Here is a 13,087-nt window from a genome sequence, read left to right as displayed (position 1 = left end):
CCTAAACGTGAAAAGTAAAACAAGAACACTTCTATAAGAAAATTTACAAAAATATCTTGGGGATCGGGAAAGATTTCTTAAAGAGGCCACAAAAAGTACCAACCACTTAAAAAAAATGATTAAATTGGACTTCATTAAAATCAAGGCTTTCTGTTCATTAAAAGCAATATTAAGAGAGCAAAACAAGCTACAGACAGGGAAAAGATTTGCGTTATATGTATATATATATATATATATATATATATATATATATATATATACAGGAAGACTTACATCCAGAATATATAAAGAACTCCTACAAATCAACTAAGAAGAAGACAAGTAACACAATTTTTAAAATGAGAAGAGATTCCCAAATAAAATGGTCAATAAATTTATCAAAAGGTATTTATTATTATTAGCCATTAGGAAAATGAATATTAAAATCACAATGAAATACCTCTAGATCCCGGAGTGTATACAGTTAAAAAGCCTAAAAATACCAAGGTTGTAGCTCAACCAGAACTCTCACACATTGCTGGCGCTAATATGGACTGGTCCAACCATTTTGGAAAACTAGAGGTTTCTAATACAGCTAAATTTATAAATTCCCTATTATATATCCAACAGAAATAAGTGTTTATGCTAAGAGAATATGCAGGAGGTCCATAGCAGTGTTATTCATAAAAGGAAAAGAAAAAGAACTGCAAACAACTCAAATGTCTACCAATAGGAGAATGGATAAATAATTTAAAGAACACTCCTGCAATGAATAATTACTTAGCAATGCAAATAAACCAACTACCACTACCCACAGTAACATGGATGACTCTCACAGACATAATGCTGAGTAAAAGAAACCAAACCCGAAGAAAAATACCATATAACGCCATTTATATTAAGTTCAAAATCAAGCAAAACAAGTCCGGTTTACAGATCATGAACATAGTTACCTTTTGGTGGAATATTGACAGAAGGCAGAGAGAAGCAAAAGTGAGCCTTCTAGGGTGCTTAAAAGATACTCTTTATCTTGATCTGGATGCTGGTTATACAGGTACATGCTTATGGGAAAGCTTTCCAGCTGTAGATTTATGATTGGTACACTTTATGTAATAGTTCAATAAAAAGGGAACAAAATAACTGTTATCACCTGTTATCCCCTAGTCTTTGAAAATCACAGTGACCTTTTTTTTTTTTTTTTTACAACTTTTCCACTATTATTGGTAAGAGTCTAGTAACTCCTAAAGATATTCTTTGAGGCATATTTCAAAGTCCTCGCACATGAAGCATTCCAGCCAGGCTTTTGGCCCTGCACTTTTCCCACCCCCACCCCAGGGTGTCCAGGAAACAGTACACTCTCCTACCTGCTCCAACTCCTCCTCTGCGTATTTTTGGCGGCTCCGCTCATTCTCAGTACCCTCCCGCAGTTCCTTCAGCCTCTGGGCTTCCTGCTTGGCAAGGTTGATCTCATCACGCAGCTTCTTCTCCAGATGTACCTTCTCCACCTCCACTGTGCGGTGCTCCTCTTGGGCCTTGTGCAGCCTGGGGAGCGATGCAGGGAGCTGGAGAAGGCCAGGCAAGGGGTGCCAGCCAACACGCCACGAGTCACGGCATCAAAGAGGAAAATGAGGGCTCTGGCACTCAGAATATATTCTCCCTACTCTGTTGACTGGCTCTGAGTTAGCTCAGGGCCAAAAGAAACCACAGTGATTACCATATTTCTTATCATTTTGCTGCCAGTAATCATGCTAGGTTCCTGGGTATCTGAATCCTTCCTCTGAGGGATCTCACATACTAAGATCCTAACAACTACTAGCTTACAGGGTATTTCCATGTGTCCTCCCTGCAGATAATGATATGTTGCATCATTATCAGCCTAGGACAGGTATGGATTTAAGACTTAGAAAAGGGAAGTCATTGCAGGTAGAACAGAGACTAGAATTCCAATCTGTAGGACTCCAAACCCCACAGTCATTCCCCATATCCTCAGGTATCTGGAAGGTTCAATAAATGTAGAATGCGCTGCAAGCTAGCCCAAAGATCCAGAGAAGGCACAATGGCTGAGATGCGACTGGGGTGGGGATCCTGGGGGTATTTAGGGAAGATGAGAAAGGAACCATTGAGAAGCACCTCATAGAGTCCTGAGTACCTGTTCCCAGAAGTGCAGAAAATGAAATTCATAACAAAGGGTCTGGGGAGGGCCCCTGCTGCCCCCAGGCCTGACTTTCCTTTCTAAGTATCTTCCATGGTAGGTAAGATCTCAAGGGCTCAGTTATAATGAAAATATACCTTTGTACCCACCCACACATTCCCTCTGTTCACTGACAAAACCTTCCAGCCATCCAACCCAGCCTCCTTCCTTCCTCCACATATCTATGTTAATCCATTCATTTATTCATCCATTCATTCAACACATACTTTCAAGTGTCTGCTGAATGCCAAGCCTTGCACTAAGTCCTAGATACATGGAGATGAATGAGAAATTGGTCCCTGCCAATTAGGAGCTCATGATCTAGTCCAATATAGACAAATAAACAGATACCTAAACACAGTGTGATAAGTTCTACAACAGAGAGACATACAAGGTGTTGGATGAGCCCAAAGGATGGAGTGACCAACTCTGCCTGAAAGGAGTCAGGGAAGGTAACTAGACCCAGGAGAAAGCGTAAGAGTTTGCTAATCCCTCTGGAAGAAGGGAAGGACTTAGTCATTGTTGGGCCTTCCTATCTGAGTAAGAAACACCAAGTCACAGGAGACCAGGGTAGGAGGGTAAAGGATGATGAAGAAGACAGTGATATATAGCTTAGACCTGAGATACAGAAGGATAAAGCCACAGAACAAAAGGGGACCTCAGAAGAGAGTACTGACCACTGAGCTAATTAAGTAGGTGAAACAGAAGAGGCAGAGACAGAACTCAGCCTCTAAAAACTGCCAAGTCACGTCCATGAAGCGCCTTGGTTGCTTGGTCGGTTGAGTGTCCGACTTCAGCTCAGGTCATGATCTCGCAGTTTGTGAGTTCAAGCCCCACATCAGGCTCTGCACGGACAAGCTCTGAGCCTGGAGCCTGCTTCAGATTCTGTGTCTCCCTCTCTCTCTGCCCTCCCTTGCTCATGCTCTGTCTCTCTTGCTCTCAAAAATAAAAATTAAAAAAAAATTTTAATAAAAATAAAAACTGCCAATTCAAGTCCAGATCTGTCAGTGGCTGAAACCTCAAGAGATGTGGTGGGACAAGCAGAAAAGGACTAGGCTGCAAGCCTCCTGCTGACAAATGGCAGTCTACTTTGTCCCTGGAGAGAAAGGCAGTTCAGCCTCCTCAAGATACACACTAGGTGGCACTACAGGCAAGGCTCAAAACAAATCAGAGGCGCCATTTCCTGCCCCCATCAGCTTCCCTTGCTGAATACCCTCTTTATTGTATTCTTCCGTGACCCAACTGCCTGAAATTACACCACTGGGGATTCATTTCTTCACTGAATATAATCCTCTCTGAAAGCAGCCTCTTCAGAAAAGCCTATGATCTGTCTGCCTTGCCCAGATAGTAGGGAACTCCTTTAAAGTAGAATCAAAACTGACCCACTTTTATAGTCCTAACAGGATCTAGCAGAGATGAAGATCAATAAATACTACTGGGTGCAGACATGAGCAAATACGTGTACAGTCAAGCCTCACCCCACTCCATCTCCTCCACAGAAGACTGAGCATCTTGAAAGCAGCAGTCAGTTAGCATTACAAGTAAGAAAATTCGGCTACCTGACCGCAAGCCCTGACTCTAAGCAGCTGTGTGACTAATCTGTTCCCTGTACCAAGGACAAGTCTGTTCCCTGTACCAGGCCTGTTTCTTCAATCCTAAATGGGAATCAAAATCCTTGCCTCAAAGAATTTTCTTGAAACCCAGTGAAATCCTACCTGGAATGCACATGTAGCATTACATTTATTCACCCAAAGTATCAGGAACTCTGGAAAAAAAAAGAAAAGCTCTGTGGTGGCTGGCAGTGCAGGCCTGTGAAAGGAAGGAGGGACAAGGCGGCATGTGGGCTCTGGACACTATCAGAGGAGAATATGTGTGTGCACATGTGTCAATGTGTGTGCATGCAGTCGTTTCTCTAAGGGCCACAGTGGTCATTAAGCTCTGGAGGCCTTGGGGAGCAGGGAGAACTGGGAGCTTAGTTTTATCCTCAAACTTGGAATGTCTCCTGCCTAGATTCTTTGGCTTCGCAACGAAAACAGTACATGCTTTTCAGAGAAATGAAGAATGGGGGCTGCCCAGATAGCAGCATTTAGCCCCTAGCTGGCAAAGGGCCCAGGAACAAGGGGCCCAGAAAAGTAGCCAGAAATCAGTTCAGAGATAAAACTTCACTTATCTCCGAGAAACCCAGCCAGTGGAAATGAATGTGATAGGGCCACCTTTACTGAGGCAGCACCTGTAAGTGTCAAAATTCCTGGCTCATACTTACTGATATGTGACCCAAACAAAGCACTCATCCTCTCTGAGCCCTCATTTCTTCAACTCTAAAATAGTAATAGTACCTACCTAACATGGTTGTGGTGATTTAAAAAAATAATAATGCATTTAAGTACTTAACAATACCTAGCTCATAAGAAATCCTTTGCCCACCCTCCAGAGAAAATAGTAGCTATCATTAAAAAGTAACAGAAAAGGGCCAAATGTCATTTCCTTTTACATGGATTCCTGCAAAGACTTCTCAATGGGAATCCTGAGGCTGCCAAAATAATTTTCTAAAAAAGAGTCCTGAAGTAGGTCCCTCCTCTTCTCAAAAACAAAACAAAGCAAAAAACCAATTACCTGCGTTGACTCCCTCCTGACTTTTGCATCTTTCTAAAACTGCTCCATGAGAGTCTTATGGTGCCAGGGATCTGGCCTCACTCTATATACATTCAACCTTAACTACCAGGACCTCCCTACCATCTTTCAAGAACTAAAGGTATCAGAAAGACAGATTTGGGAGGTTTCTTCGGCGAACAATGAAGAACAGGTAATTATGTCTATTTCTATGGGAAAGATAACAGTCCAGGGGCAGCGAGAAGGATAGAACGGACAAGCCATCCACCCAGGGAGGCTCTAGATCTCTGACAGCTACACATTTCTCCCTCTGAGACTCAGAGGGAGGAAAGACAGAAATAAGCTTCTGCCCTGGGGAGGAATGTTTGCCTGTGCAACTGTAATGTCAGGAGCCTACGCTCCCAATGCAGTTTTGGGAAGTATGGCACAGCCTGGGAGGTGACGCCAGCATGATCTTGGGGGCGAGACAGCCCACAACCCTGGTGGAAACAGGAGGCTCCCAAGAGCTGGCAGCATCAGGGCTGTGGGGAAGGGGCAAGGCCTTACCTTTCCTGAAGGTCATGCAGACTCTGCTCAGCTCTGTGTAACCCCTCCAGATCCTTCATCATCTTCTTCATGTGCTCCTTTGAGTAACGGTTTTGGATGTAGGCAAACCAGCAGCCACCCACGCCAATAACGATCGACACCACCAGCATGAAGTCCTTGAGGTGATTATGGCGGGTCACTGCCAGAGAGGAGGCCATGGTGAGACAGGTTGCCCACTGCACACCTAGCCTTGCAACTCCATGCATCCCCTCCTGCATGAAGCCCTCCCACTGCAGAATGCTTCTTAGACACACATTTGCCACATACTAGTATAGTGAGCTCTCTGCCTACTTGGGAAAAGATGAGAGGCCTGAGAGCTGTGCAGGAAGTTTGTTAAATCATACTTCCCTACTCGGCAGTGAATAGGAGACAACTGGTGCCTTCTCAGGACATCCCAGCTACCTCTGGACTGCAATGAGCACATGTGCCCACACGCAGTGGCTTCTGTGCTACTGGATCAGCAATGCTAGAGTAGGGAGAAGGGGACAGCTGGTAAGAGTATAAAGCAACATCACTAGAGCTTGAGGCCTGTCTGTGGGACTGATGTTCCTGCAGGAGCCGGGTCTCCCAGACAACCAGGCTATTCCAGGTACAAGGTACAGAGCCCAGGTCAGGTAAAAGTCTCACCAATGGAGAGCCTTTCTAGGCTGTGGCTCAATCCAGAGACCAAGTACAACAGGAGTAACACCAAGAGATTGGCATATACAGGACGTTGCCCTTGCCAGGAATCCAGGGACAGATCTACCTCCAGAGAATGCCTGGCGGCAATTTGGCAAAGTGCCGGTGCGGTGGCTGGGGTTCAAAGCAATGCTCAGTCTCCAGAGCAAAACTGAAAAGCTTGAACAAGGAGCAACACCGGAAGGTAAGTACAAAAGCCATGTCCTCAGAAGTGAGCCAACCAGAAGAGGGCCACTCCTGGAACCTGCCATTGTTCCCAGTCCACCAGGTCTCAGCTCTAAGCCACAGCACAGGAAACCTGGACACCATAAGGAGAACACGGCTGCTACTGTGGCCCCTGCTTGGGCTGGACTCAACTCAGGAGAGAGTAGCAGTGGGCTCAGAGGAGCCCTAGACGTGGGGGGCGGGGAAGGAAGAAAAGAAGGAATGCCTTCCTGTGCACAGCAGTTTAGCCTCAGGTTGAGGAGGGGGCAGTAGGGTCGACAGGACCCCAGCTCCTGGTAAGGATGAGGGGCTGATGGGAATCCAAAAGGACCCCAGTGGAGCCACCAAGTTGAGGCTGGGTCTAGATAACAGGAAAAGATACATGTAGCTGGAAACTGTGTGAAGCTGAGGCCCAGACTGACAAATGGTTATATTCATAATTCCTGATTGAAAGCTGAGCAGCAGGACATGGGGACAGTGTGGGATCAAACACAGATTAGCACATTCTATTTCCATCCAAGGGAGGGGAGTTACGAGGTCTGGGGTGGCAGCCCTATCCTTTACATGTTTAGGCCAGACTCTCATAGAGAAAACCGAGGGTCCCTTGGCAGCCATCCTCCACCCTCACGCAGGCCTACCCTTCCAACCATACACCAATCCTCACTCTCCTGTCCTTTGGGTCCCAGGAAGAGATATCTCTGCAGCACGGTGAGCTGCCTTTCTTTCTGGAACACACCTGCCTCCTCCACACCTCTTTCAGAGGCCGGGGTACTCTTTGTCTCCCCTGTTTGTTACAGACTTTTAATCTTGGCTTCCCAAGGTTTCCCAACTCCAACATCCCTTTTACATTCTTACCAAAAGTCAGAGGCACTCCTGTTCAAACAAGACTCTGGGAAATGCCCGCCCCCTATTACCTCCAACACTTCAAAGTTCTCAAGATGGACATGCGGATTGGGCACCTATATATTCTATTCAGTCCCTATCCCACCTTGTCCAGATTGATGTGGAACAAGACTCTATTATTTTTTCCAGCTTAATACTCTCATCCAAGTCATGAATAAAAATACTGAATGACCAGAGCCGAGGGTAGGATCTGATAGTCCTCCCCTCGTCTAAGGCAATACTGTTCCACCTACCAGTACCCTTTGGATCTCTTCAACCAACTTTAACTCCACTTAAATATATAAGCATCCATACACCCCTCTGTCCAGTCAAGTGCATAGTTAGAGCTCAGAGATACTGCCTGTCCCATCCCATGAGCCACCACCTTGTCAAGAAGAGAATGACTCTAATCTGGCTGACTCACCTTTGTGGCCCCTAGTGATCATCACTTGTCTGTATACCGGTGCCCAGCACAGCGATGACCAGCTCACACAGGGATTCAGTAAATATTTGTGGAACTGAACCTTTACTGATAAGTTCCAAGTATGATATCTCTCTCTCCTTACCCCACATAGGAGAGGAAGGAAAAGAGAAGATACATAACACATTAGGCATTTATATCCACCATCTTGAATTCTCATAGCCACTCTAGAAGGCAGGTATTTGTGTTCTCACTCTATAGGCCAGGGAACTGAGTCTCCCCAGGAGAACTGACTTCCTGGAGTTCATCAAAAGTGACAGGGCTGGGATTCAGATCCAGACTTGCCTGACCACATGGTCTTTCTGCTACACCCCACTTTCTCATTACAACTTTCCTACTTGTGCAGCAGGTGTTGTTTCTGCTTTGTTACATCCAAACATTGCTCACCATGGAAATGATCCCCTGATCTAGCCAGAGTGTGGCTATAAGAGTTCCAAAACCTGAGTTTTTCTCCCAGACAATATCCTGAGAGCTGACTGTGGCTCACAGGCCATCCGGAGAGTGAATACCCAAAGGTCAAATGGCCAGGCCTTTAAGGTTAAATGTAAGGCCTCATGTAGAGAAATTATTGTGCCATCAAAAGCAGCATCCTGCACTGAGTACTAGGAAGTCTGGGTTCTATGCTTGCCTCTGCTCCATCTGGATCTCAACTTCCTCAACTCTAAAATGCATTGTCACAGAATTGCTAAAGAGATCAAGTGCATAGTTATGAATGAAAGTGCTTTCAGGTGTTCTGGAAATCTTCAGCTGGACATATCCACTAGGTAATTAAGAATGTGGATGTGGAGTTTAAATAAGAGGTAGTAGCTGGAGAAGAAGATGTGAGAATTATCAGGCCCTTTCAGAGGAACCCTGGGCAGAACCCTATAGTCCAAAGCAAATCTGTGATGTTAATTTTATGTGTCAACTTGACTGGGCTAAGGGATGCCGAGAGAGCTTTCTTGCCTCAATAAGAGATTAGTACTTCAATCGGTAGACTGAGTAAAGGAGACCATCTTCACTAATGTGAGTACATGTCATTCAATCATCCTCAGGCCTCTGAGTGCCTGAATAGAACCAAAAGGCGGAGGAAGGATGCATGTGCTCTCTCAGCCTGAGCTGAGACATTTATCTTCTGCTACCCTCTTACATCAGCACACCTGGTTGTCAGGTCTCCGGACTCAGGCTGGGACATATAGCATCAGCCCCCTGATTCTCAGGCCTTTGGACTCAGACTTATACCATCAGCTCTCCTAGTTGTTGGACCTTCAAACTCAGACTAAATCATACCACTGGTTTTTCTGGTTCTCTGGGTGTAGATGGCATATCACAGGACTTTTTGGCCTCCATAATCATGTAAGCCAATTCCTATAATAAATCTTCCCTTTTTATCTATCTATCTATCTATCTATCTCTATCCATCCATCCATCCATCCATCCATCCATCCATACATACATATTATGTTTCTCTGGAGAATCCTAATACAGAATCTATAAACCATTGTGCCAGAAAAAGAGAAATGAAGAGTCTCATCTGTGCCTTACTAACGATGTACTTTTCCCCATAATTCCATTCCCATTCTTCGCTTCCTGCCACCTTCCCAGCCCACAACAGTCTACATGGATATTTCCAATCCTTCTCCTCTGACTAGGATTCCTCAACTAACCCACTCTTTGGACAGGTAAACATGGATTATCTCCTGCCATCTCAGGGACTGCCTTGTGTGTTTTTCAACTTTCATACTAGTCACCTTCTGATAGTCTGTGAGTTCCTCAGGGCCAGGGTACAAGCCTTATTTCTCTCTATAGCCCCATACTTAGCACAGAGCCTGACCAGAACAGGTACTCAGCAAAGGTGGAAAGGAAAGACAAAGGGAAGAAGAAAGGCGGTTTTCACATGGAAGGGGTTATGATAGAAAGTGCATGTGAAAGCACAAGGATAAGCATGGCTGGCCGTCCCGCATAGCCCCTGCACAAGCTCAGCTCTCAGAAGCTACCCCTATGCCCAGCGAGCACTGCTAGGGCGACAGACCATGGAGCTTTCATGAGAGCAGGTGTGGCTTGCTAGGTGAACAGAGCTAACCCAGGGAAACTGGCTAGGACCTGGGGAGCCAGAGTGTGGCAGAGTTCCCAGCCTGAGTGCTACAAATAGATTTTAGCAAAATGAGGTCAACTGTTAATACAATCAGGCCTGAGGCAAGGGAGGAGGGTATAAACAAATGAGATGCTGACATGTTAACAACAGAGTCAGGAATAATGGTGAGAATTTTTATAGTACAGTTAGCATTGAGAAAGTGAGCCTCCAATCATTACCACTTTCTGGAACCCCCTCTCCCAATCTAGTCTTGCCACCTTCTCTACTGTCCACAATACCCTGTCCCTGCGAGATACACCTATTCACTGCTTACTGCCAGAATACATGCTTGGAATTTCTTTTGTCATTTACATAGCCTTCTGTGCTGAGGTGTGTGGTTAACCTATAATAACTATTCCTGGACCTTCTTGCCTTCTGGTTTTAGCCCAAGAAGTGCTTTAGCTGACTCACGTATCCACAGAAGACATTCCATAGTGTTCTCCCCACAGCCAAGCTGGGCCAGAGTCTCCTCCCATCTCCCCTGTCCTAGAGCTCTAAGGACACCCAGCCTCCTTCTGTAAAACTTCTACCATACATTTCCTGACGCCTACTCATTGCTGGGCCATATGCTGAGTTACGACGACAGATGAACAAAGCTGTTTCTACCCTCATGAGTTCCCAGTTTAAAGGGTAACAGACAGGAAAACAGATTATTAAAAAAAAAAAAAGAAAAGAAAAGAAAAGAAAAAGCAGGTACAAAGGGCTATAGGATCCCAGAAGAGAGTAAGGAGAAAGGGTTGAACATGCCCAGGAAGAGTCTGGAAAGGCATCCTGGAGAAAGCTTCAAAAGTGAGTTGAGGGGGGCGCCTGGGTGGCGCAGTCGGTTAAGCGTCCGACTTCAGCCAGGTCACGATCTCGCGGTCCGTGAGTTCGAGCCCCGCGTCAGGCTCTGGGCTGATGGCTCAGAGCCTGGAGCCTGTTTCTGATTCTGTGTCTCCCTCTCTCTCTGCCCCTCCCCCCGTTCATGCTCTGTCTCTCTCTGTCTCAAAAATAAATAAACGTTAAAAAAAAATTTAAAAAAAAAAAGTGAGTTGAGGGAGCCAGCCCATTAAGAACCCAACTCTTGGGGCACCTGGGTGGCTCAAGTGTCCAACTTTGGCTCAGGTCATGATCTCACAGTTCATGGGTGTGAGCCCCACATCGGGTTCTGTGATGACAGCTCAGAGCCTGGAGCCTGCTTCAGATTCTGTGTCTCCCTCTCTGTCTGCCCCTCCCCTGCTTGTACTCTATCTCTCTCTCAAAAATAAACATTTTTTTTAATTTAATTTGCTTCATTTCATATTGGAATTCTTTATGTTTTATCTTGCTTCCTCTGTCAGAAGCAGAGGATGAGATAATATAGTAGAAAGAGCACTGAAATGTAAGTTACTGGGTCTGAGTCATGGCTCTGCCATTTAAAAGTTGAATGACCTCTAAAAACTCACCTCATCTCCTGAGTCTCCATTTCTCTGACAAATTATCTGCAGATCAGGAAAAGCCCTCTCAGTGAATGATCTGCTGCCAGAGTGAGACATCAGCATAGGTCTCCAAGGCAAGCTGCCTTGGGACTTCGTGTGTCAGAACACAACTAACACATCATTGTGGGATTGTTAGTAGAGCCCCGGATAGACCTGCAAGCCTAGAGCCAACTCCACAGGTCGGAAAGACTGTAAAAGGCCATGTGCTCCTCTGCAGCCATGGTGGGAGGGCTGAGACGTCTTCTACTGTCAGAAAATGGGTCCTGAGTAGCTCCGTGCTGAGCCGGTTTGATCCTTCTTCCCCATTCCCAAGCTCTGAGGCTGCTCAGACAGATGGACCCTGATCAGTCAGCAGACCTTCCCGGCTATTGTACAACAAACTTTGATTTGAGATTTCTCAAGTTTCAGACTGATGGCAGGATTTTCATTAAGGCTGGGCAAGGCAGCCAAGGTTTGCAGCTATACCTGGCCCAGGCTCTCCAGGGTGTTTACCACCTAAGAGCCACAGCCTTAAGAACTCACCCTCAGTACAGAACCAGGTCAGCAGCACAGGTTAGCACTCTAAGTCCTGTGTGGGTGTTGGACAGGGAACAGAGCTCAAGTAGGGATTTTAGCCCATGCTCAGATGGAAACACAGAGCTAGAGGGACACAGACCAAGGGATTCTTTGCAGGTACCCCCCAGACACAGCCCCACCCTTGCAGATGTCTCCTGGCAAAGAGCTTCCTAGTATTTTCCTCAGATTCCATCTGGCAATTTTCAAAACTTTTCTTTAACGAGCCATCAGTAGGAAAGTATAAAAACAGTATTTGCCATCAGGACAGCTGCTGGATTCCAAAACCTTAGCTCCCAGAAGTACACCCAAGCTGTATCAGAGTCCTAGAATCAAGGAGCCAGTAAGAGCCTTGACCAAGCCCATTTTACACATAAGGAACCCAAAATCTAGGCAGGAGAACTGAATTGCCAAAGGTCACTTGATAAGGCAAGGGCCAAGCACAGATTCCTAAAAGTACAGGAAACAGACAGCAGCGGAGAGGAGGAGAACTCCTATCTTTTATCCTTTTACCAGGACCCTTACCAACCAAAGGGTTTCCTCTCAAAAACTATGGAATGTTCACCTGAAAGGAATCAAAGATCCTTTAGCTCAATTTTTTCATAATACAAATCAGAAAACACATCCTGAGAAAAGTGACCTACACAAGGTCACACAGTGAGTGGAAATTTGGAAAAGGGACCAAGGTACTTTACTTTCTTAAATTTGATAAGAAGTTCTCTAAATGGAAGTCCAGGAGTTGCCAAAAATCAAGCTGCATATGTATTGTTGTTGTTGTTGTTGTTGTTGTTGAGCTATAATTCACATACCCTAAAATTCACTCTTTTAAAATGTACAATTCAGTGGTTTTATCATATTTTCAAGGTTGTGCAACCATCAGCACAATTAATTTTAGGACATTATTATTATCCCAGAAAGAAATCCTATACCCAATTAGGAGTCACTACACATTTTCCACTTCCCCCAGCCTCTGCCAGCCACCAATCTGCGTTCTGTCTCTATGGATGTATCTATTCTGGATATTTCATATAAATAGAATGATATAATGTGTAGCCTTTTACGTCTAGCTTCTTTCACTTAGCATGATTTCCAGGTTCATCCATGTTGTAGCATGTATTACAACTCCATTCCTTTTTGTGGCTGGATAATATTTCATTGTATTTATATACTACCACTTATCCATTTGTCCACTGATGGGCATTTGGGTTGTGTGCACCTTTGGACTGTTGTGAACAGCACTGCTATGAATGTGAACATGTACTTCTTTCAGTACTTGTTTTCAATTCTTTGGATACATTCCTAGGCCTATAATTGCTGGGTTATATGGTAATTCTATATTAGGGGTTGAGGGGGAG

General features: G+C 45.1%; 1 protein-coding gene across 3 annotated transcripts in view; it reads right to left on the bottom strand.

Moving 5' to 3' along the window:
• STIM1 (stromal interaction molecule 1) overlaps positions 1-13,087 on the bottom strand; it is a 188,126-nt gene that overhangs the window by 17,469 nt on the left and 157,570 nt on the right. For all 3 annotated transcript variants that reach the window (XM_030333486.1, XM_030333488.1, XM_030333487.1), the window contains exons 6-7: positions 5,327-5,504; positions 1,344-1,521 (exon numbers count right to left, since the gene is read on the bottom strand). In XM_030333486.1, coding sequence (XP_030189346.1) covers positions 1,344-1,521; positions 5,327-5,504 — 356 coding nt within the window. The remainder of the gene's footprint in view (positions 1-1,343; positions 1,522-5,326; positions 5,505-13,087) is intronic.

Source organism: Lynx canadensis, chromosome D1 (assembly GCF_007474595.2).
Source record: "Lynx canadensis isolate LIC74 chromosome D1, mLynCan4.pri.v2, whole genome shotgun sequence".
Classification (NCBI taxonomy): domain Eukaryota; kingdom Metazoa; phylum Chordata; class Mammalia; order Carnivora; family Felidae; genus Lynx; species Lynx canadensis.
This window is presented reverse-complemented; position numbering and strand designations above follow the sequence as displayed.